Source organism: Gopherus evgoodei, chromosome 4 (assembly GCF_007399415.2).
Source record: "Gopherus evgoodei ecotype Sinaloan lineage chromosome 4, rGopEvg1_v1.p, whole genome shotgun sequence".
NCBI lineage: Eukaryota > Metazoa > Chordata > Testudines > Testudinidae > Gopherus > Gopherus evgoodei.
In genome coordinates, this window is record NC_044325.1 from 127,035,064 (window position 1) to 127,058,320 (window position 23,257).

The 23,257-nt window shown below is 51.7% G+C and overlaps 2 protein-coding genes across 3 annotated transcripts; one reads left to right on the top strand and one right to left on the bottom strand.

The window, feature by feature from the left end:
- Positions 1–247: 247 nt before the first annotated feature.
- Positions 248–6,937, bottom strand: LOC115651240 (zona pellucida sperm-binding protein 3-like). Its single transcript, XM_030562185.1, has 9 exons — positions 6,901–6,937; positions 6,233–6,411; positions 4,930–5,042; positions 3,925–4,028; positions 3,216–3,387; positions 2,112–2,223; positions 1,633–1,819; positions 949–1,191; positions 248–504 (listed from the first exon to the last, which is right to left on the bottom strand). The coding sequence occupies exons 1-9, from the start codon at positions 6,935–6,937 to the stop codon at positions 248–250; spliced, it is 1,404 nt and encodes a 467-aa protein (XP_030418045.1).
- A 3,430-nt stretch (positions 6,938–10,367) lies between these two features.
- On the top strand, positions 10,368–16,887 carry TCN1 (transcobalamin 1). 2 transcript variants are annotated; one of them, XM_030560970.1, is made up of 9 exons: positions 10,368–10,469; positions 11,047–11,229; positions 12,086–12,235; positions 12,475–12,627; positions 12,812–12,990; positions 13,413–13,599; positions 15,598–15,787; positions 16,247–16,365; positions 16,591–16,887. In XM_030560970.1, the coding sequence occupies exons 1-9, from the start codon at positions 10,373–10,375 to the stop codon at positions 16,650–16,652; spliced, it is 1,320 nt and encodes a 439-aa protein (XP_030416830.1). In that variant the 5' UTR covers positions 10,368–10,372; the 3' UTR covers positions 16,653–16,887. The 2 variants fall into 2 exon arrangements, with proteins under 2 accessions (XP_030416830.1, XP_030416829.1); XM_030560969.1 differs by lacking the exon at positions 11,047–11,229.
- The last annotated feature ends 6,370 nt before the right edge of the window (positions 16,888–23,257 follow it).

Genomic DNA, 23,257 nt, shown 5'->3' on the forward strand with positions numbered 1-23,257 from the left:
AACCTAGAGGTCAGCTTATAGCTCCATATGGAGTGCTCTTTTGGAAGTTGGACCCTCAGTGGTCAGCTTGTCTTCTGATCCTGCAGGAGAAGGTACTGGTATGACTAGCCTTAGTTAAAATGGAGACAGAAGAGGCTCACAGCAGCCAGGTGGTGCTGAAGTCCCCCTGACCCCAGCTGCCCCCACACTGAGGAATGAGACATTTCCATTGACTGACTGGTTTATTTATTAAGAGGCAACTGGAGTTTCATACAGAGCCAGACTCCCCACAGGCTGCAGCCACCACAGCACCAGGTTTCTTAGAGGCTACATTGGAGTCCCTAGAGGCTGTGGGTGCCATGGCAACAGCACCAGACTCCCCCAAGGCAACATCAACAGCACCCATCCGGTATCCTCTGTGGTAGCGCTTGGTGGAGCAGTAGCAACCCAGGATTCCCAGGAAGACAAAGAGTGAGCACAACACTGCAATGGCCAGGGTGGTGACAGAGAAGGGGAGCTGCAGCCCTGTGGGAAAGAAAAAGAGCAGAGCTCAGGAGAGAGGCCATGAGGTCAAAGCAGCCTGGTTCCAACAGGCCTCCCAGCTGCTCTCCACCGGGGAATGGTCATCAATCCTTGTGTGTTTTTTCCCCTGCCCCACAAAGACAGCACAGGAAGGCTCCTTTTTCCACTCCCTCCTGGACACTCTGTGCATGCGGGACATGTTGGCTTGGCCACATTTCTATTTGGGGGAGAATAACTGACTTCTGATCTCCCTGTATCCCAGATTTCCAGGACAGGGGCCTGCAGCCAATGGCAGCAACCCCATTCAGTTCTGCCAGTTGGCTAGGTGACAAGACAATAAGGAGTTGACCAGACTGCTCATGGCTACATTGAGCAACAGGATACCCACTGACAGATGGGGGAGCTGACTGGAGTGAGTCCCATGAGAGGGTAGATCAGAGCACTCACCTGAAGAATCCTTCATGTCCCCTCTCACTATGGGGTTCACAGCCTGATTGGGAGAGAACAGGACAGGGTGGATGGCTTTAGGGGTGCTAGAGATGGGCACAGTGGAAGAGAGTTCAACAGCCCCTGCTGTGGCAAAGGTGGGCTCTGTAGAAGCCAACATGAGGAGGCTGGAGCCCAGTGTAATGGAGGAATTGGTGGCCAGCTTGATGGGGCCAAGCTGGAGGTCTGCTTCTCCAAGGGGTCCTGGGGAGGAGAGAATGAAAGAGTGAGCACAGCCACAGTCTGGGAGCAGATGCAGGATGCCTCACCCCCCTCCTCCTGCCATACCAATGCCCACCAGCAATCAGCACAGGGTCTGGTGGGGTGGAAGCCATATGTGCAACAAGCCAGATGATCCATCCAGCCCCCATATCAGAAGCAGCTGGGCTCAGCTCTGACATCAGCCAGATGGGAGCTTAGTCTCAGGGCAAGAAAGAAAGCAGCTCTCCATCCTCTAAGTGTTAGAAGGGGCCACATGCCCATAGGGCAGCCACTGCTCTGGTGCCAAGGCAGAGCAGTCTGAGGGGCAGGGCACAGAGACTGGAGGATCCCAGGGAGACATGCCAACCCACCAAGGAATGGCAGAAGCCAGGCAAGCTCCTCTAGCAGGACTGCGGGGGCGTTTCAAGGCAGGGGCAAGGTTACCTTCCCTGTCCTGAGGCAGACGCCGGCGCCGCCTCCTGCTCCCACAGCCAGCAGGGGAAGCACAGCAGGAGCAGTTGCCTCCTTCATGGGAGCGCCAGGCTATGGTGGCTGGGTCATAGGAGCAGGCCTTGTTGTGCTGGTCAGCAGGGCCAGCAGCCACTGCCTTCAGGTGGCACAGGAGGTAGATCTGAAAACATATGTCACAGCCAGGTATGGTTCTGTGTGGGATGCAGGGAGAGCCCAGAACTCAACTCTAGGGTCAGGCTGAGGGAACCCTCTCACCATACAGCAGCTATTCTGCCCCACACCTCTGTCCATCCATCTCTAGGACAGGAGACCTCATCTCATCTCCTTGCAGGGCCCTGTGGGAGAGTCCCTCATGGAGATGGCAGCCATGATACCCACCCCATACAGGGAAGTCTGTGCCCTTCCAGGTGGCTCAGCACCTCCCCCCCACCCCCAACCTCTTCTGTACTGACCTGGCTATTGGAAGCACCAGTGAAGACAAACGTGTCCAGCTGGAAACGGAGGAACTGGTCTCCTCGAGGGGCAAGGAAGTGGGAGCGGCTGTGCTGCCCATCCACAAGACACCTGTAGGAAGGAGAGGGTTACCCACCCAGCTGCCTCAGTGCCATGAGTAGCCATCACCCTGGTTCCCAGACTGTCCACATGGGACCTGAGAAAAGGCTCAGGCTGGGCCTCACCCAGATCCCAGGGCTGAGGAGACAAGGAATTGTGGGGATTTGGGGCAATGGTGGAGCAGCCTGCTGAGTAGCCTGAAGATACAGGTTGTACAGATCATTACTCATAACTAGGGCCTATGAAACTCATGGACATGAAAAACAAGTCATGAATGCATCTGACAAAGTGGGTATTGACCCACAAAAGCTCATGCTCCAAAACTTCTGTTAGTCTATAAGGTGCCACAGGTCTTTGTTGCTTTTACAGATCCAGACTAACACAGCTACCCCTCTGATACTTGAAGTCATGGACTGTGAAATTTGCCCCCCACCCCATGAAATCTGGTCTTGTGTGCTTTTACCCTGTACTATACAGTGGTCACAGGGGAGGTCAGTGTTTATCAAATTGGGGGTCCTGCAAGGGTGGGGTCACAAGGTTATTTTAGGGGGCTCATGGTATTGTCACCCTTACTTCTCTGCTGCCTTCAGAGCCGGGCAGCCAAAGAGCCATGGCTGTTGGCCAGGCACCCAGCTCTGAAGGCAGCACCTCACCAGCAGCAGCACAGAAGTAAGGGTAGCGGTGTCTCAACCCTGCCTACAATAACCTTGTGATCTCCCACCCCCCAAACTCCTTTTTGGGTCAGGATCCCTACAGTTACAAACACTGAAATTTCAGAATTAAATAGCTGAAATGAAGTTTTAGGATTTTTTAAATCCTAAAACTGAAATTGACCAAAATGGACCCTGAATTTGATAGGGCCCTAACAACAACCTAGAAAGCCCACCATCCACTTCCTTCCCACCTCTCTCCATGGGCCAGTGCTGCCTAGTCCTTCTAGATAAAATGATGCTTTGGTACCAGACACCAGAGCCCATTCAGAGTTGTCTGCCCCAGATGCTCACCCGTGGTCTGTGATGACCTCATACTTTATGGAAGATGCTGCACTTGGCCGTGCCACACACTCATCCACATAGATCCTCAGAGGTGCATGGCTGCCAGTTCTCACAGATGCCTGGATGTTTATCAGGTCACCAAGGTAGTAAGTGGGGTCAGACAGGGGGAATGACCAGGTACCTGAGGACAAAGAAGATGGAGGGGGAGATGACACTTACCTGAACCCTCCTTGTTCCTGCCTAACTAGCACTTCTCCCACCCAACCACCCTGAACACACACACTAGCAAGGAGTCTGCCAGAGAAAGGCGTGTAAGACAGGAGGATTGAGGGTGGCATCAACAGATATGTGGGAGGGGGAACCCAAGGCTAGAATAGGGGCTGTAAGGTGGGACTGAGGGGGTACTAACAGCTGGAATAGGAGGGGGCTATGGGTCAAGGTAAGAGGAGCTCAGGGATGAGAGAGGGGTGTTGGCAGGGCTGGGGGAGAACACAGGACTGAGGTGCATTAACCAAACTTGGGGTGCCCCCAGTTCCCCCTTTTTGTGAACAGTTTAGGTAGTATCTGCATGAGCAATGAAGTCTCTTCCTAACTCACCCCCTGGAGACAAGCCTGGCTAGTGGGATCCCAAGCCAGCCTGCCATTTAGTTATAGACTGAGTGGGATTCCTGGAGACTCCCAAGCACTGCCCCCCCACCCCCAATATACCAGCACTCACTGTCATACACATCCAGGGCAAAGTCCAGGTGCTGTCTGTGCATTAGGGTGGAACTGAAAGGGACCCAGGTGGGCTGGAGGCCCAAGGAAGAGATATTACCAGTCCTGGAACAGAGGAGACAATCACTACCTCTTCCACACACACACAGGATCTCCCATTGTGTGGTGAGACATGGCTCTCCCCTTTGGAGGTATCCTGGCAGCCACTATGTAGTGTGCGCGCGCGCGCGCACACACACACACACACCACCCTCAGCAGGACTCTGCAGTTACACATCATAACATTTAGAGCAGTGGTTCTCAAACTTGTACTGGGGACCCCTTTGACATAGCAAGCCTGAGTGCAACTCCCCCCCTTATAATTAAAAACATTTAAACACCATTATAAATGCTGGAGTCAAAGGGAGGTTTGGGGTGGAGGCTGACAGCTTGTGACCCCCTGAGGGGTCCTGACCCCCAGTTTGAGCACCCTTGATCTACAGCCACCCCTCCATCCCCTTGCTCAAGCCAGGACTATGGTGTAGCCAGAGCAGAGCTGTAGTGAAGAACTCAGCTGAGACATCTGTGAGCCCTAGTGCATTAGTGTTTCAATCTATTTCCTTGTCTCACCATGTGCACTAGCATGACATGTGCATGGCAGTAGCAGGTCAGCATTGCACTAGTACAGGTGACAGGCAGGTCACATGGACATCAGACCCCACCAAGGCTCTGCTCAGTTATGTGTTCCTGGAGCTGAGCTATGAGTATTAAAGACCTGGGCAACATTAGTTGATGAATACCCAGCCTTGGTGCGACAGACCCAGCAACCACATCCCACCCTCAGCAGGACAATCCAGGACTCTGGACTTCCTGGCCATCAGCAAAGCTCAGTGGGGCAGCCCTGCAATGCCAAGGCCACCCTCGGCAGGAGGGTGAACAAGTCCAGGTAACAGGGAAAGACTTTGTTCCTTGAAGCAACTTGGGACAGGTCTCAGCACCCAGCACTGCATGGAGGATGCTCACTCACCTGGGGTAGAAGCAGTCTATGGGGAGGGAGAAGGCACTGGCTCGGATCACGCCCCTCACAGCAGAAGGTCTGTAGTGGAGGAAATTTCTGTAGTGGATGGTGTCAGAGAGGAGCTATGAAGAGCAAAAAAACCAGCCAAGGATCAGTACTGCTCCATCCACCCAGCAGCAGGGCCTCCTGTCCAGCCAGATAGCTACTTTGACCTGCCAGAAGGAGAAGGTGCATACGCCATTGGAGACACCTCAGAGCACCAACCAGTAGGGCACTACATTTGGCCCTCAACCCTCCAGCTACTGCCATTCAAGGAGGCAGGTAATAAAGAGACTCCAGCTAGAGGGAGAGGAGAATAGGTTCATCATTGCTATAGGGTCATCAGCCCCCTCCTGGGCCAACATCAGGGCTTGGACCTAGCCACTTCTGGATCTTGTTAGCACTGAGACTCCTAGAGGAATCCATCTTCTAGCCAGGGGCTGTAGCAGAGTCAAGCCTCCACAGATCAGCCACTAGAGGGGACATGCAGTGCCCTGAAAGAGGGGAGCTACAGTGGTACCTTCCACTTGAACACCTCATCACATGTGAACATGAATTAAGCCTCAGGACCACCAAAGAATATGGGAAGTCTGTCATTTTCCAGATGGGGCAACGGAGAGTCCCTTCCCACAGGGGCAAGCTGAGTACATGGGGAACCCTGGGCACGGCTTCCAGCTCCAATAATTCCAAGGCCTGTAACTTCCCACTTTAGATCAGTCTGTGTATCCCCACCTCCTGGTATGCAGGAACCTGTGGGCACCAGAGGAAGGCAGGAGTTACCCAAGCAATTTCACAAGCCAGCATTCATAGATCTGCTTCAGCACTTGCGTTGCGCCTGCTCATGGGCAGTGTTAAGCCCTCCACAGCCCCTGCAATGCACTTTAGACACTGTACCATTGCACCCAGTTTAGCTGCAGCCATGAAGTGAAATACTATGGGTTAGTATCCAATGGCTAGACGGCCCTCTCCCCTGGGTTTCCCTTCACCCAAGGGCTTCCTTGGATATAGATCCCTTATTAGTTCTCTCCTGCATGGGACAGGGTGTATCCAGATTCAAGAAGGGCCTCATTGCAGTGAGTCTGCTCTGTGTCCATCAGTGGAGTGAGTGAATGTGAGGCTTTATTTCCATCACTCAAGAAAGGTGGGTGTCCCTCAGGAGAAGAGGGAGGTTGTGGTGGTAGGGGCTGAGGACTGAAACCAGGCTGCACTCAGCAGGAAGAGAGAGATTGACACCCACCCACATAGCCAGCCCCCCACTGGTCTCTGCTCTCACCTCCATGGTGGCCCCACATTCTGATAGCAGATATTCTAGCTGGAATCTATCTGGCCCAACAGCTTTCACAGCACAGCCAGCCCCCAGTGTCAGCTCCTTGGCAGAGACAGTCACACCATCGCCAAAGAGATCCGCCAGCACCGTGATCTGAAGCTGCGAGCTGCCACACACCACCGACACTGCAGAAGGGGCACACAGGGGTTAACAGACTCTCAGCCACAGCATCCTCCAGACACAACAGCCCCAGAAACCCTGTCCTGGGATTTACACCATTCCCAAGACACAGGAGTACAGGGATTCAGGAAGGGCTGAGTAGATACCCTACAGCCCAGACACAGTCAGCGATGCTGGATAGTTACATACATCACTACAAGGCTCAGGGCCATAATTCCACTTGCTCCCAGTAGCTGCAACCCCAACATGCTCCTTCCACTCCATTCCAAACTCCTGCCCTGTGCCTCCCAGGGGCCAGCTACCAGATCTGTGCTAGCAGGAGAGGGGATCTCCCCACCACCCTAATTGTTTATCCCTGGTTACTGCTGCCCAGGAGCACGCACTGATGCCACCCCTGAGAGGAGCAGGCAGTGACAATGTAACCAGATGGACAAGCCCAGTGTCAGCAGAAGAAAGGGTGAGCGTCCAGTGATGTGAGTAGAGGATCCACCAACCTCCATCACTGACAGTGATATGTCCTTTGCACCTCATTACACTGAGCAAGACAGTCCTTAGACCTATGGCAGCTACTGAGTCCTGGTGCTAGATGTCTGTGAGTTGCAATAGCACAGTGGTGACATGCAGGGTATATGGAGACTCTGACCTTGTCTTGTCTACACAGTAGTAGTCTGTTAGAGCTATATGAAAAAGCCTCTTGGGCAGGCTGAGTTTATGCCAACAGAAGAGGTTTGTCCTGTCAGCAGAGTAATACCACTTCCTGGAACAACATTTGCTAAGCCAAGAGAAGCTCCTTTCTGTTGTCATAGCTGTGATTACATGGGAATTTTTGGCAGCTTACCGTGTTCTTCCCCCCCCCCTCCTTGACTGAGGAATCTGAGTGGAGACCTGCCCTAGTCTGCCCAGACTAGGTCTCCAACAGCCCCCAGCCTCCCACATCTTCCCTACTCAGACATGGGCCACCAGGAATCCTCTCCATTTCAGGAGAGTGGAAAATGGAGCCACGGCGTGCCAGGCTCTACCAACCCTAAAGCTGAAATACCAGACAGCTGCCTTCAGCCATCTTCCTCAATTGTGGAGGCAGAACAAGGAAACTGTCAGCCAGCAGGTTACACTGGCTACAACAGATCTTGCTGATAAAACCAGGTTAGAGGCAGAAGAAAGTGAGAGCATTAACCTTTAAAGGACCCAAAAAGCATTGAGGAGCACCAATGTAGCTTGCCACTAAGCATCCTGAAGGGGGGCAGGAGATGGAGTCAGATGTTGGGAAGCAACTGCTGAATCTGTGGGTGCCTCAAGCCAGACACCCCAAAAATGAGGTACCCAGAAATCCAGCAGCTGCTCTGGCAACCTTTGGTTTCAGCAAGGTCACCTCTGCAGAGCAAGGACTACAACCAAGGGCCCCTCACTCAGTGCTCCAACCCACTCTAGCCACTAGGCAATACCACCCTAGAAGTCTCATAAGTGGGCACACAGGTGTGTCCTACTGTTATCTCCTTGTGTTACAGATCTCATGCCATCAGAGGCACCTAGATAACAGTGAAGGTTCTTCTTGTGGTAGTGGCAGCAATGAGACAGCTAAGCCCCAAAAAGCCAGCCACCAAAATGCATTGTTGACTCCTTTGAGAGGGCAGGTCTATGAACCCACGAACTGCTCAGACTCATCTCATCTGGGACAAAGTCAAGGGTTGCAGGGGGAGGGCACAGATGGGAAAGAAAAGAGAAGCACAGTGGATTCCTCACTGCAGGCCTCAGCTACATCTCATCACCTTACTGCAGCTCCTACAGCAATAACTGCTTCCCCAACTCCCATCACCAGCAGGCTGGAGACCCTTCTGTTGAATAGTGGCAGCATCTACCACTGTTTTACAAGACAAGAGATTAGAGAAACAAGGTAGGTGAGAATATCTTTTATTGGGCTGTATTGGTCCACTAAGAGATATTACCTCCCCAACCTTGTCACTGAAATATCCTGGGACCAACATGGCTACACTGTATAAAGAAAGAGATTAGCTATTTAGGCCCTAGGGAAATTGCATACTTAGGGAGATTTAAAAGCCACAGACTGGCAGAGGGAGCAACTTCCACACCTGGCATCTGCAGGGAGACTGGGATTTCCCCATGAGGGCCAGGAGGAAGTGAAGCTTTGTAGGCACCCTGCCAGCAGATAAGTCACCAAGCAGGTGCACAGAATACATTACATACAGGAGAGCCCTAGGTTTTACCTGCCCAGAACATAAAGTTCCAGTGAAACAAATGAACAATAAGACCTGGATCCGGCTCTGCCTACCCAGCAGCAATTCCAGGAGGCTAGAACCCAGAACAGGAAGGCCCCACACAACTGGAAGATAAACCACAGCAAGAGGTTCAGTTTACACCCAGCATCCCTCATTCCCCCCACTTTACCTGAAGCATTTTGAGCCCAAGCACCAGTGACTAAAAGGAGCAAAGCCCAACAACCCACAGGAGCTCCCATCTTCCACTCCTCCCTCAGGAAACAGCCACATGAGGAAAAGCTACCCCCATTGGCTGGTTTTATACCAGAGGCAGCAGCACTCAGGTGCCTGCAATTCCTCCATTATCAGCATGGGCCACAGTTCCAGTCCCATCCTCTGCAGCTTTGACAAGGGGCAGGTGAGAGTGGCCAGCCAAAGCCAGGCAGGCTCCATCTAGTAGATGTGTGCAACCCTGAGCCCTTGGAGTTGTAGGGTCAGCTCCCAGGGGTGGTAACTCTGCCCCATTCCTAGTGAGGGTAAATTAAAAGCCACCTATCCACTTCTGTAAGAGACTTTATGTCTGTTTACAACCCATTTGTGATAAGAGCCAGTTTGTAAAGTTTCTGCTCATTGTTTCCCTGTATCCTTCCAACACTGGGGGATGAAACCCTCATACACAGGCAAGACCACAACACCCCACCTCCCAGGCAAGGATCTCCTAGTCCTACACACAGATGGATAAACTAACTCTACCCCCAGCCCAGCTGGTGAGTGAGGAAGGGATGATCACCCCCATTATACTGATGGGAAACTGAGGCACAGAACTTTCAAGGGCTAATTTTTCAAGCCCTTTTCACCTAGATTTGGGTGCCTAATTTGAGACTCCTGGGGCCTGCTATTCAGAGGTTTTGGGCAGCCCTGGTTTCAGCTGAAATCATTGGAGTCCTGGACCCCAGAACCACCCACCTCAGTGACATCCTGAGCTCCCACCCAGCTCTACCACTGCCTGTCAAACCAAACCCCGCTATCCCGTCCCTGGGACCCCTGCCACACACAGCTCTGGTGCTGATGAACCTCAATCTCAACCCACAGTGCCCTGTTACCACAGCCCTGGCCTCCCCTCACAGCTCTGCCAAGGCCCCTTAATCCCAAACTGTAACCCTCTGCTATCCTACCCCAGGGCTCCATACACCAGCTCTCCTGATACCCCTCAGTCCCAGCCTATGGCCAAGGTCATCTACATACAATGACCCATGAAACCAGGAAGGGATAAAACCAAGAAGCCCAAATTCCCTCTCTGTTATTCTGGTGCACAACTTGACTGGAGTGGCCAATGGTGTCCATGTGTTTGGGAGGAGGTGTTGGCCAGCTGTGGCCTCACAGTCGTATGACCCTCCAGTGAGATGTCACCTGGAGCCAGTGGCACCAGGTTCACCAGGGTGGTGGGGGACAGGGGTGTGAACTGTGATGGGGAGAATTCCGTCTAAGTCTCTGGTGCCAGTTGGCTCCTCGCAGCACCCAGAGCCCATGGGGAGGGAGTAGTGGTCTGACAGCCCCAGCCAGTTTTATCTGTGCCAGTCTCTGGGGCACAGACCTGCATGTACTGTTGGGCATTGCTGAATGTCTCCTGTCTGCTGTAGGGAAGTAGCAGGGTGAGGCAAGCCAGGAGAGGAGGGCAAGGCACCCTGGTGTCCCCGCCTCCTTCCAGCTGATAAATACCAGGTCCTAGTCCAGGTCCCAGCACAGCCAGGCAATGACTGGAGATGGAGAGATGAGGAGGACTTTGGTGATCATGCTAGTTGGGCTCCTGCTCCTGTACCTTGCCCCTGGGGGGCTGTGCCAGGGCTGTGGTGAGTCAAATGGCCCTGTGCCATGTACTCCTCCCTCTGTAATGTGACTTCTGGGGTGGCAGGGAGAAGGGAGCCTTTCCCCACTGCCTTCCCCACCAGAGCCTTCCCTTGACTCATGTAGCTACGCCCCACAGACTGGGCACAGCCTGCTTTTCACTGTGATGCAAGCTACTCCTGTCATCTCTGCTGCCAACACCGGTGTGCAGTGCAAAAATCATCCAAACCTGGAAGCTAGTCCATCCAATTCGCCTGGGAGCTCAGGAGGCGTTTCCCTTCTGGATGTCCCATTGGAGGCTGAACCATGTGCAAACAGCCTGTGCAGAACATCTCTGCATAGCTACAATGCCAGGGAGAGACTAGGGGGGGTGGGCAGGGAGGTTGGGGGGGGGGCTGATGAAGGTGGGCTTAGAAATAGGGTGTAATTGGCATGGGGCTAGGACTGGGGTGTGTTAACTTCCTCCTGGCTGATGCCTGGAGCCCCCCATTCCCCGCTCAGCTGGTTCTGAGAGCTGGATGGGGGAGGTTGTATAGGTCCCCAGCTGTGACTACCCATGTGTCATCCTGGCTCCTCCACCAGCCGTGAATGAGGCTGAGCGCCCCCTAGTGAGGGATCTGCAGAAGAAGATGATCTATTCGGTGAATGTTAGTGCTCCCCCGAACCCCAGCATCCTGCTCGCCCTGAGGCTGGCCCAGGAGCACAACAAGCGCATTGAGCAGGACATGCTGAACAAACTGAGTCAGGACGCAGTGGAGCGAGCTGGTAAGGGCTCTGCCCCCCTCCCCACAAATAGACACCCACTAGGCATGTTGGACTCTGACACTGCTCCCCAAATAGAACCAGCCTTCCCAACCCAGCAACTCCCATTGGGAAGTGGGGTCCTCAACAACACCACACATAAAGTCAGACCCCTGAAAGGGTAATGGTGACCCCACAACAAAGCTGTCCCCCAAATATGCACCCCTCTGGGAGATAGAGGTGACCTCATAGCAGCCCCCCAAATATGCACCCCTCTGGGAGATAGAGGTGACCTCATAGCAGCCCCAAAACCACAGCCATCTCCCCAGGACCACTGTGCCCCACAGCACCCCCCAGAACCACAGCCATCTCCCCAGGCCCACTGTGCCCCACAGCACCCCCAAACCACAGCCATCTTCCCATGCCCATTGTGCCCCACAGCACCCCCAAACCACAGCCATCTTCCCATGCCCATTGTGCCCCACAGCACCCCCAAAACCACAGCCATCCCCCCATGCACACTGTGCCCCACAGCAGCCCCAAAACAACAGCCATCTCCCCACCCCCTTCGCGTCCCACAGCACCTCCATCGGGTACAACAATGCTGGTGCTGAAACTGCTGCTCCCTTCCAAAAAGCATGAAACCAAAAGGAGAAGAGAAAGGCAGGAAAATAAAGGGAGACAGATAGGAATAGATAGACTGATGGGGTCGGGTGGGGGGAAAAGAGACACACCCAAGGGTAGTGAGGTGCAGGGAGGCTGGGACTGGGGCAGACACAGTGGTTGGGGCAGGGAGATAGAGGCTGGGGCAGGGAGCATAGGGCAGGTTTGCAGCATGACCAGCCTCACTGACCCCCATCCCGGGCGCGCTGCATTTCAGTTGCGTCCTTCTCCTCGGGCCAGGTGGCCCTCCATATCCTGGCTCAACAGGCCTCCTGCTCTGACCCCCGGTGCGTCTCTGCAAACGGCTCCACCATCAATCTGGTGCGTCTCCTGGAGCAGAAGTTCAAGGCAGAGCTGCAGAACATAGGTGAGGAGCCCCAGCCTTGGGGCGGGGGGAGGGGGGAGATCCTGCCTGGCTCAACCCCTCTGCCCCTGCACAGTTGAGCTCTCCCATCCCCTTTTCCCTTCTTTCTCCCCCCTCTCTCTTTGTCTCCCTCTTTCAGGCCCTTTCCCCCCATCCCATGCCCCCCCCCCCGTTTTGCCCTCTCTGTTCTGGCCCCAGTCTAGGAGTATGTCTGTGGCTAACAAGAGGTCTCTCCCCCACAGCGATCCATGGCAACCCCTTGACCAACTTCTACCAGCTCAGCTTGGACGTGCTGGCCCTGTGCCAGCTGAATGGCCGCCTCTCACCAGCCAGTACCAGCGCCCTCCTCAGCCCAGGCCACAAGAAGTATTACCTCGGTGGCCAGTTCTCTGTGGGTGGGTAAAGTCGTACATCCTCCTATGCCTGGAGGGCCCATGGCTTCCCCTGTGGGGAGGTCCCAGGGTGGCATGAGCTGGGATCCCTGTGACAGTATCCATGGGGTCAGTGCTGGGATGACCTTCTCCTTCACCCCTCTCTGGTGTGGCAGTCCCATCTGAGCCACTTTTCCGGTCCCCACAGACACTGCAGCAGTGGCAATCCTGGCTCACATATGCCTGCAGACCAGGGGGCAGCCCCTTCCCCCGAAGGTGTATAAGAAGATCAGACAGAATGTGCAGTGGCTAGTGGACAAAATCCTGGCTGAGAAGAGAAGAGATGGAGAGATCGGGAACATCTACAGCACTGGGTTGGCTATGCAGGTGAGGGATCAGAGTCCCATTGGGAATCAAAGGAGGTGGGACTGAATTCTAGCTTCAACCACAACCCAAAGGTCCTCGCCCCAACTGCTGAGCAGCTGGATAATTCAGTTGTGGAATAGTTAATGTCAGCAATTACTGTGCCATTGGTAGGTTCCAGAGTTAACACCATATTGCCATAAATGGAGGCAGCTCTCAGTGCCAGAGAATCGGGGCTGCAAATTCCCTCACTTATTGAAGGCCTTAAATATCCCTCCCTTCTGTCTACATTCCACTCACCCTTCTGCTCTCTCCCTGGTGGGCCATCCAGACGTGTTCTTGTAGCGCCTTCCCAGCTGCCTTTGCTCACAGTCTTGTCCTCTGTCACGGTCATGGGCAGTCAGGCCCCAGCAGGTAACTCTGCCCTTCCTCTCTGTCCTCCATAGGCCTTATCTGTCTCATCCAGCTATCAGAAACCCGGGGCCTGGAACTGCCTCCAGACTCTGCACAGGGTCCTGGACAAGATTCCCCAGGGCACATTCAAAAACCCCATGGCTGCTTCCCAGGTCCTCTCTTCCCTGGAGAACAGGACCTATCTGGACGTGAGTAGGCTCAACTGCTCCATGGACCCAGGTAAGGAGAGCAGACCATTCTCCCAGCACAGGACATGAGAACTGATAGCACCCAGGCAGACAGAGCCCATTAATTCAATCATGCTGTGGTTGGTGTAGTGGCGGCCTAATGGTTGGGCTCTTACCTGGCATTTAGAAGACCCATGTTCAGCTCCCTGCTCAGCCAATGACTCCTTGGGTAAGTCACTAAGGGTACATCTACACAGCAAAAAAAAAAAAAAAAAAAATACCTCTCTGGCAGCAAGATTCAGAGCTTGGGTCAACTGACATGGGCTCGTGAGGCTCACGCTGGAGGCTAGAAATAGCAGTGTAGATGTTTGGGCTTGGGCTGGAGCCTGGGTTCTGAAATCTGGCAAGGGATTAGGTCTCAAAGCCCTAATATCTACACTGCTATTTTTAGCCCCAGAGCTCAAGCCCAAATCAGTGGACTCAGGCTCTGAGACTTGCTGCCATGGGGTTTTTTTTGTTTGTTTTTTTGGATTTTTTTGCTGTGTAGATGTACCCTGTGTCTCTGTGCCTCAGTTTCCCATGTGTACAATGTGGTTAATAGCACTGTCCTGCCTCATTGAGATGTTGTTAAGGATGAAGATGGGGCCATCTAAAGTACCTGCGGCAGACAGAAGCACATGTAGCAAGGGATGGGGGGAGGGGAATGGTTTTCCCATCCCATGAGAATTTTTGACATTTCAAAAAATTTTCCCATCCTGAATGAGGCTCAAAAGGCAAAAAAATCTCAGAAATGTTTTCAAACTGAAAATCCAATAAACAAACAAACAAACAAACAAAAATTAAACTTTTTGATTTGTATCAATCAAAATGTTTCCTTTTGATTGTATCAAAATGTTTTTACTACAAACTTCCCTGTTTTTTTTCTCTGTAAATTTACTAAAATTTCTCAGTAAAAAGTTTTTTCAGGTTGAAAAACCAAAACTTTCCAGTTCAGAAATCTTTCTGCCAAACACGTTTCGATGCAGGAGTTTATACCAACCCAGCACTGCTTCATGAACAGTTTGGACACTGAACTGGCATTTTTCAGTGAAAAAATGGTTTATTGAAAAATTCCTGCTCAGTTCTATGCGTAGCCTGTGCTAAGCCAGTGTGGTTCTATGTCACCATCTAATGAGTGGAGGGCCTAGAGATTTATGAGTCTCAATCTAACGATCCTTGTACTTAGCTCAATCACTAGGTCAGGGGTCGGCAACTTTTCAGAAGTGATGTGCCGAGTCTTCATTTATTCACTCTAATTTAAGGTTTCGCGTGCCAGTAATACATGTTAATGTTTTTAGAAGGTCTCTTTCTATACGTCTATAATATATAACTAAACTATTGTTGTATGTAAAGTAAATAAGGGTTTTAAAATGTTTAAGAAGCTTCATTTAAAATTAAATTAAAATGCAGAGCCCCCAGACCAGTGGCCAGGACCTGGGCAGTGTGAGTGCCACTGAAAATCAGCTCACGTACCACCTTCAGCACCCGTGCCATAGGTTGCCTACCCCTGCACTAGAGCATCATCATCATCATAGATCCAGGGGCCTTGGGTTCAGCCCCAGCTAATCTCCTGCCCAGACGGCCATTGCCTAGATACTCTCTGTCTTTGCTTCTGCCTCTTTCTCTCCCCTTGACTCCAGTGGGACTATTCCCCCTACTGTTACTCACACCTTCTTGTCAATTGTTGGAAATGGGCCATCCTGATTATCACTACAAAAGTTTTTCTCTCTCCTGCTGACAATTGCCCACCTTAACTGATTACACTTGTTATAGTTGGTATAGCAACACCCATTTTTTCATGTTCTCTATGTATATATATATCTTCCTACTATATTTTCCACTATATGCATCCGATAAAGTGGGTTTTAGCCCATGAAAGCTTATGCTTAAATAAATTTGTTAGTCTCTAACGTGCCACAAGGACTTCTCGTTCTTTTTGAAGTAGGAGAATAGCTTTCTCTAAGGTATATGTGGCAATTCTTCACCCTCTCTCCTCTTTCTCTCCACACAGATAACCTCCCTCTGTCCACTGCCAGGCCCACCTCACCCACTAGCCGCCTACCTAGCATCAGAGTGACCTACACTGTTGCCGATGGTGTGAACAACACATTCAATGACTCTATCAGTGTCACTGTGACCCAGGGCTCCATCTTCTTCAAGGTGATGGAGGTCACCCAGGATAAAGACCCCAGCAAATTCAGGTACTTGCTCAGCCTGGCAACGTGGCACCCATCGCTGATGGCAGTGGCAGTGGCAGAGAGCAGGCTAGATGATAGCATGGGGCTCGTAGGGTAACAGAGATTTAAAAAACAGAGAGGTCCCTAGGATCACAGGGGGGACATGCCCCTGCTACCCCACCTGCATGGCTTCCACAGCCAGAAGTTTGCTGGGGGCAGATTAAACCCTCAAGGGCTGGGAAGGGGGATCAAGGCTGGTTCCTCTGCATCACTCATCTGGACAATGTTTCCTTGGGATGGGGAGATTGGAGCTCAGGCAGGGGCCAGCTTGGCTGCTTCTCAATCCCTTCCTTCTCTTCCCCCTCCCCCAATGGCATGGGGGTTCAGTCTCACTGTGTCCTCGGTTGCACATCCCTGTGGAGTGGGAGATGGGGATGCTATGAGGCAATGGTAACCAGGCCTCCTGCATGACTCTCTCTGTAGCTTCACATACACGCAGAGCTCCTGGGGCCCGTACATCACCTCCGTGCAGGGGCTGCAGGCCGATAACAACCACCGCACCTACTGGCAGCTCCTGAGCAATGGCATCCCGCTGAGCCAAGGTGGGACAATGGGGAGAGCAGGGGTGGGGAGCCGTGTTAGGGGAGAGGGGCTGTGGGGGAGAGAGGGAGGAAGAGGGGTGTGAGAGACACAAGAGAAAGTGGGGCTGAGAACCTGGAGAAGACAGATGGATCCAGGGAGGGGCTGGTGTGCAGGTGGGTGACTGGGGCTGAGGGGCCACTGTCCCCATTTGTGTCCCTTATCCTCCCTTTCCTCTCTTGTTCCAGGTGCTGGGGACTACGTTGTCTCCAACAGCGAGAGGCTGGAGGTCAAATTCACTGTGTACTGAGCTCCAGGGCACTGGCCAGCCTGGGGACAAGGGGTGCTCTGGAAGGTGCAACTTGTCCTGGCCTTTCCACTGTTCAGAGATTTCAGGGTTCAGCAGCCCCCCCCCCTTCCCCCCAGAGCAGGGGGTAGGACAGACCTCTGGAGACAACTGTGGGTCTTGTAGTCATGTCTGTGTGACTGTTTCCCAAGCTCTGCCTGTGTCTGGCCCTCACTCCTGAAATAAACCTTCTGCAAGAGCTGGCTGCACTGCAAGGATGATTCCAGGCAAGCAGAGGGGCTGAGAAACTTTGAATGCGGGTAATGGAGCCTCTGATGGGCACCCTCTATCTGGAAACACAGCACGGCAGCAGGGCTGCATCACATGGCAGCCACTTCCCCCACCATAGATAAGGGCTTACCCAGGAGCAACCATCACATCCATAGCACTGGCCAATGGGGTGCTGGACTCACCCTGAAGACTCTGTCTCCTCCATGATACTGGCTAATGGGGTGCTGGGCTCACCAAGGAGTCACCATCCCCTCTGGGGCCCTGGCCAATGGACCACTGGGTAGTTGGTCCCCAGGCCTAGAATCTCCCTTGCTGTGGCACTAGCTGTAGTATCATTAGTGGGAGGTCGTTAGGGCCCTTGGTGTAGCAGGGCAGGCTGGAGGGCACTGCTGGTGGAGAATAGGAGGCTAATGGTGTTAACAGCCCAGCCCTTCTTCTGCCTGGGTCCCCAGTAGCAGCACTGCCAGGGCTCCTTGCCTCATCCACTCTGGGTCTGAGCCCCCCAGCAGTGGCTGATCCACATGGGAGGGTGATGATTCTCCTAAAGCTGCCAGCTGGGGGACGTAGCCCTTTAGCCCTAGCAGTGGTGGCCTCAGCCACCTCACCTGACCCTTGGAAACTGGGCCTGAAGGGAAAGGGCCAAGAGCTGTGGACTCACCCTACAGGGGGCAGGCGCAGTATCATAGCATTCCTTCTCAGATCTGAACCTTAGAGTTCAGAAAATGAGATACTAGCACCTGAATCCTCTAAGCTTAATTACCAGCTTAGATCTGATAGCACTGCCACCACCCAAAAATATAGTGTTTTGGGACACTCTGACCTCCCCAACCTTCCCTGGGGACCCCAAGAACCCAGATCCCTTGGGTTCTTAAAACAAGGAGAAATAAACCATTCCCCCCACCTTTCCCCCTCTCATAATTTCCCTCCCTGGGCTATCCTGAGAGATACTGATCTAACCTCTAAATCACCATACAGAGAAGCATCTCCCTTCCTTTCCACCAAGAGGCAAACAGATTCAAGGAAAACAAAGAGAGATTCTCTCTCTCCCCCTCCCATCTCCCCCTCACCCGTCCCGGTGAGTATCCCAATCCCCTGGAATAACACAAGGGAAACAAGGAAGAAAAAATCAATCAGGTTCTCAAAAAAAAAAAAATCTTTTAATAAAAGGAAGGAAAAAGTAAAGAATTATCTCTGTAACTTCAAGATGTAAATCTTACAGGATCCTATAGCTTACAGACACCAGAAAGAGACTTTCCCCTCAATACCAATACAAATCAGAATATTCCCAGCAACTACACGTATAAAAGTTAACAAGCCAGATCCACAATTGCAAATAGAGTAAAAACAATCAAAAAGCCTAAACCGCCTGTTTTTACTTACTATATGAAAAGAAACTTAGAGAGCCTGTAGTAATGTCTGGTCTCTGTCAGACCCTCCAAGAGAAGAACACACAACACACAAAGAACACACACAAAAGTTTCCCTCCGCCCAAATTTAAAAGTATCTTGTCTTCTGATTGGTCTTCTGGTCAGGTGTCCAGTTCCCTGCTTGTAACCCTTTACAGGTACAAGAGACATTAACCCTTAACAATCTGCTTATGACATGCAGTAAACCCCAGACTGTGATATCCACTGAGCCTCCATAGCAGAATCCAGAGGTGTCAGAGGCCTGGATCATGGGCCATGGTTAAAGGAGGCTCCACTCTGTGGCCATGTCTTTGGAGATGGTTCTTCCCAAAGGCACGTGTCCCTCCAGCACTCCATTTCTGCCATCACAACCCACTCGGAGATTACTGCCTACGGAGTTAGAAAAAGAAAAAAAACAGGAAGAGGGCTGGGGAGAGTGATGGGAGTCAGAGCCAGTGAAAACTTTCTAGTGGAAAAGTGTTTTCCAATGAAAAATGGCTTTTCATTCCCAACAAAAATGTTTGTGTGGATCAAAAAAATCCATTTTTAATATCATTTTGTAAGGAAAATAAACCCTTCTTTCCTTCCCTTTTTTAGTTCCACCCACCTCCAGCCTTACAAAACAAAATTGTTTTGAAACATCAAAAAAAACCCAAACATTCAAATGGGAGGTGGTGGTTTTTTTCTGATTTTGTGTGTGTGTGTGCGCGCCCATACTTGCCTTTCTCCTATCAGCTCTAAAGGGAATGAACCGGCTTCTAGTTATTATTGATTTATCCAGGTCCCAGTGGTGCTGGGCGCTGTACATACACAGGACAAAAAGTCCCTGAAACCCCCCTGCTCTGATCTCTCCAGGTCACAGTCCCTGACCCCCAAGTGTGCATTTGCTGCCCTCTCCAATTTAGTGCCAGTTACACATTGAGCCACAGTGGCAGACTGTCCGAGGATTTGCGGGACTGTCCCATGTCAATGCCCCAACCCCCTTGTCCTGGCTGAAGAAGAGTATTTCCCACATCCACCCAGCATGCAGGAGTGGGTGGGAAGGCTGCACTGGGTGCCCCATTTCACAGGGCACCCAAACCAAGCAGCAGTGCAACCTGGTGTGCAGGGTTTCAGCATCACTCGGGTTTGGCCCAGCACCCCTCTGTCTACATCTCCCCCTCCCCCACTCAGCTGCCCTTTGATACAGGGCCACAAGTAGTAAAACTAGGACACTACCTACGCTTTAAGCACAACATGGGGAGGATGGGAGCTGAAGGGTAGGGGGGAATCCTCACTGCCTTGGGGAGTGGAAGGGGGCAAATATAGTGCCCATCTATAAAAAGGGAAATAAAAACAACCCAGGAAACTACAGACCAGTTAGTTTAACTTCTGTGCCAGGGAAGATAATGGAGCAGGTAATTAAAGAAATCATCTGCAAACACTTGGAAGGTGGTAAGGTGATAGGGAATAGCCAGCATGGATTTGTAAAGAACAAATTGTGTCAAACTAATCTGATAGAGTTCTTTGATAGGATAACGAGCCTTGTGGATAAGGGAGAAGCGGTGGATGTGATATACCTAGACTTTAGTAAGACATTTGATACAGTCTCGCACGATATTCTTCTAGATAAACTAGGAAAGTACAATTTAGATGGGGCTACTCTAAGGTGGGTGCATAACTGGCTGGATAACCGTACTCAGAGAGTAGTTGTTAATGGCTCCCAATCCTGCTGGAAAGGTATAACAAGTGGGGTTCCGCAGGGGTCTGTTTTGGGACCGGTTCTGTTCAATATCTTCATCAACGATTTAGATTTTGGCATAGAAAGTACGCTTATTAAGTTTGTGGACGATACCAAACTGGGAGGGATTGCAACTGCTTTGGAGGACAGGGTCAAAATTCAAAATGATCTGGACAAATTGGAGAAATGGTCTGAGGTAAACAGGATGAAGTTCAATAAAGATAAATGCAAAGTGCTCCACTTAGGAAGGAACAATCAGTTTCACACATACAGACTGGGAAGAGCCTGTCTAGGAAGGAGTATGGCAGAAAGAGATCTAGGGATCATAGTAGACCACAAACTTAATATGAGTCAACAGTGCGATACTGTTGCAAAAAAAGCAAACGTGATTCTGGGATGCATAAACAGGTGTCTTGTAAACAAGACACGAGAAGTCATTCTTCCGCTTTACTCTGCGCTGGTCAGGCCTCAGCTGGAGTATTGTGTCCAGTTCTGGGCACCGCATTTCAAGAAAGATGTGGAGAAATTGGAGAGGGTCCAGAGAAGAGCAACAGGAATGATTAAAGGTCTTGAGAACATGACCTATGAAAGAAGGCTGAAGGAATTGGGTTTGTTTAGTTTGGAAAAGAGAAGACTGAGAGGGGACATGATAGCAGTTTTCAGGTATCTAAAAGGGTGTCATCAGGAGGAGGAAGAAAACTTGTTCACCTTAGCCTCCAATGATAGAACAAGAAGCAATGGGCTTAAACTGCAGCAAGGGAGATTTAGGTTGGACATTAGGAAAAAGTTCCTAACTGTCAGGGTAGTTAAACACTGGAATAGATTGCCTAGGGAAGTTGTGGAATCTCCATCTCTGGAGATATTTAAGAGTAGGTTAGATAAATGTCTATTAGGGATGGTTTAGACAATATTTGGTCCTGCCATGAGGGCAGGGGACTGGACTCGATGACCTCTCGAGGTCCCTTCCAGTCTATGAGTCTATGAATGTGCTGCAGCAGCAGCCCTTTGGGATCCAGACACTGCAGTGATCAGCACCCAAGAAATGCATGGTTAAGCGGGTGAGGGTGTTCAGGGGCACTAAAGGGATTTAGCTCCTTAGCTCCCTGCAGCTTTTTCCCTTAAAAAGCTCATCCTCATGGCTGCATAAGAACTGTTCTCCAGCCAGGCCAGCTTCCAGCCTGGAGCAACTGCTCCAGGAGACATGCCAGTCATCCCGTTTAGAGAAACAGGGCGTTCAGGCTGAAACCTCATGCTGGCTGCTGAAACAGCAGCCAGGTTAACTATTTCATGGCTCCCGTCAGCCTGCTACAGCCAGCAATTATTTCAGCCCCCCTTTCCCCTGGTAACCAGACACATTATTCTCCTATGCACTCATGCCAATGAGCTGGGCCTTGGCCTAGCTCTGACAGGGTGCTTGGGTGAAGCAGCTGCTGGTGGTTTCTCCATCATGTTGTCTCCCTGTGCTGTGAGCAGGGGAGAGATGCCATAGCAGTGCCAGTGCTGGCACCTGGGCTGCACTAGCTGTTTCTAATGAGTGCTACCACTTGGGAATAAAGGGTAGGAACATTCTAATGTAGACACAATCAGGAATTCAGTCCCCAGTCAGCTCCCTTTCCCTCTGCCCAGGACGAGGGGAACACATAGCCACACCTGGACTTGGCCACATCTTGGCTTTATTGACCACAATTTCAGCTACCTCCTGCATGCCAAAACCCCAGCCTGTCTTCCAGCTCTCCCATGTTCCCTAATGCACCCTCCCCAGCTGCCAACCCTTCCAGCTTCTCCACCGGACGACTCCTGAGAGGCTGGCATGATTGTCAATGCAAAAAGCCTGAGGGCAGCATAAAATCAGCTGAGCTTTGTCTTGGCAGGAGTTTGTTGAGCAGCAGCTTCCCAGCTGCCCCAGGAGCAACTCAGAGAGGTGCAGGTCAGCATGCTGGGAGCTTGTTCAGGGGCATCTGGCAGTGGCCTGGGACCTGGAGGCTGGATGAGAAGCAGAGAGCTCAGTTGGGAAGTGTATTGGCTGGAGAGGGGCCAGGTGCAGCAGAAGACCTTGGAAGCAGCCTGCAGGCAGGAGATCAGAGACAATGGCTAGGAGTCAGTGATGCCACTCATGCCGGACAGAACTCTGGCCAGTGGGAGCTACTGATCTCTGCTTAATTGTGGAAACAGTTACGCCTGCACCAAGGGCTGTGCCAAGGGGCCTGTTAGGAACTGTTGCATTGCTCTCCTAGTGAAACTCCCTGAGCCATTCCAGAGGGTGATTTGCCTCCTTCCCATCAGCTCTCATAGCCTTCTCCATCCAGCAGTGTGCAAGTGGGAATTGGAAGGACAGTCTGCAGAGCCTAGCAGCTGACCAGCCCATTGCACTTGCTGCTGAATCTGGGGTACACTTGGGACACCTCTGAGCATCTGGAGGAGGTTGGTGGATCATAGTCCCTCCCCATGTAACAGGGTTGGCTGCTACCTAAGCTCCCCCTCATAGCCAGAGGTCACCTTGTAACACTCCATCCCTGCTGTCTCCTTTACAGGGTTTCTTAACCAAACTCAAGAGCATCCAAAGGAAATTAAAACATTCCCCACCTGTCCAATTTATTCACTCTTCACACATACATTGGCCCTCTGGGCCCCAACCTCCGTTCAACATCTGTCTCTATTTCACTGGGGTGTTCTCAGCCCTCTTTCCCAGATCTGCACTGTCAAGTTCTCTGCAAGAGCTAATCTTGCTCCCTGCAGCATTTTCCGTTTCCTTCTCCTTCTTGCCAGCTACAACTTCTCAGGCCTCTATTTTCTGAATGGTTCCCCCAGCTTGGGTCAGCCATCTGTAGCCTTTTATAAGGAATTCCTGATGCCACTCAGGCAGGCCTCATCCTGTAATTAGAGTTGGCTTAGTCCCAGGATCTGCACTCCATGGGGCAAGACACCCTGTTACAGCCCCCAGGGGCGGGGTGCATTACAACAGCAAAATAAGGAACAGCTGCACAGATTGGACCATTCATTCCCATACTCAGCTCAGCAAAAGATGCCATTTATTAGGTTTACCCGATACTGCCACAAAATTGCTGATCTGCTGCTCCAGAAATCAAAAGGAAAATGGGATAGGCACAGAATTTAGACTTAGCTTGCCCTGGAGCATAAGCCTTTGCTTCTTCTTCAATATGGCTTAAAACCAGCAGTGTCAGATGTCCAAGCCTAGGTTCGCAATCCATTTG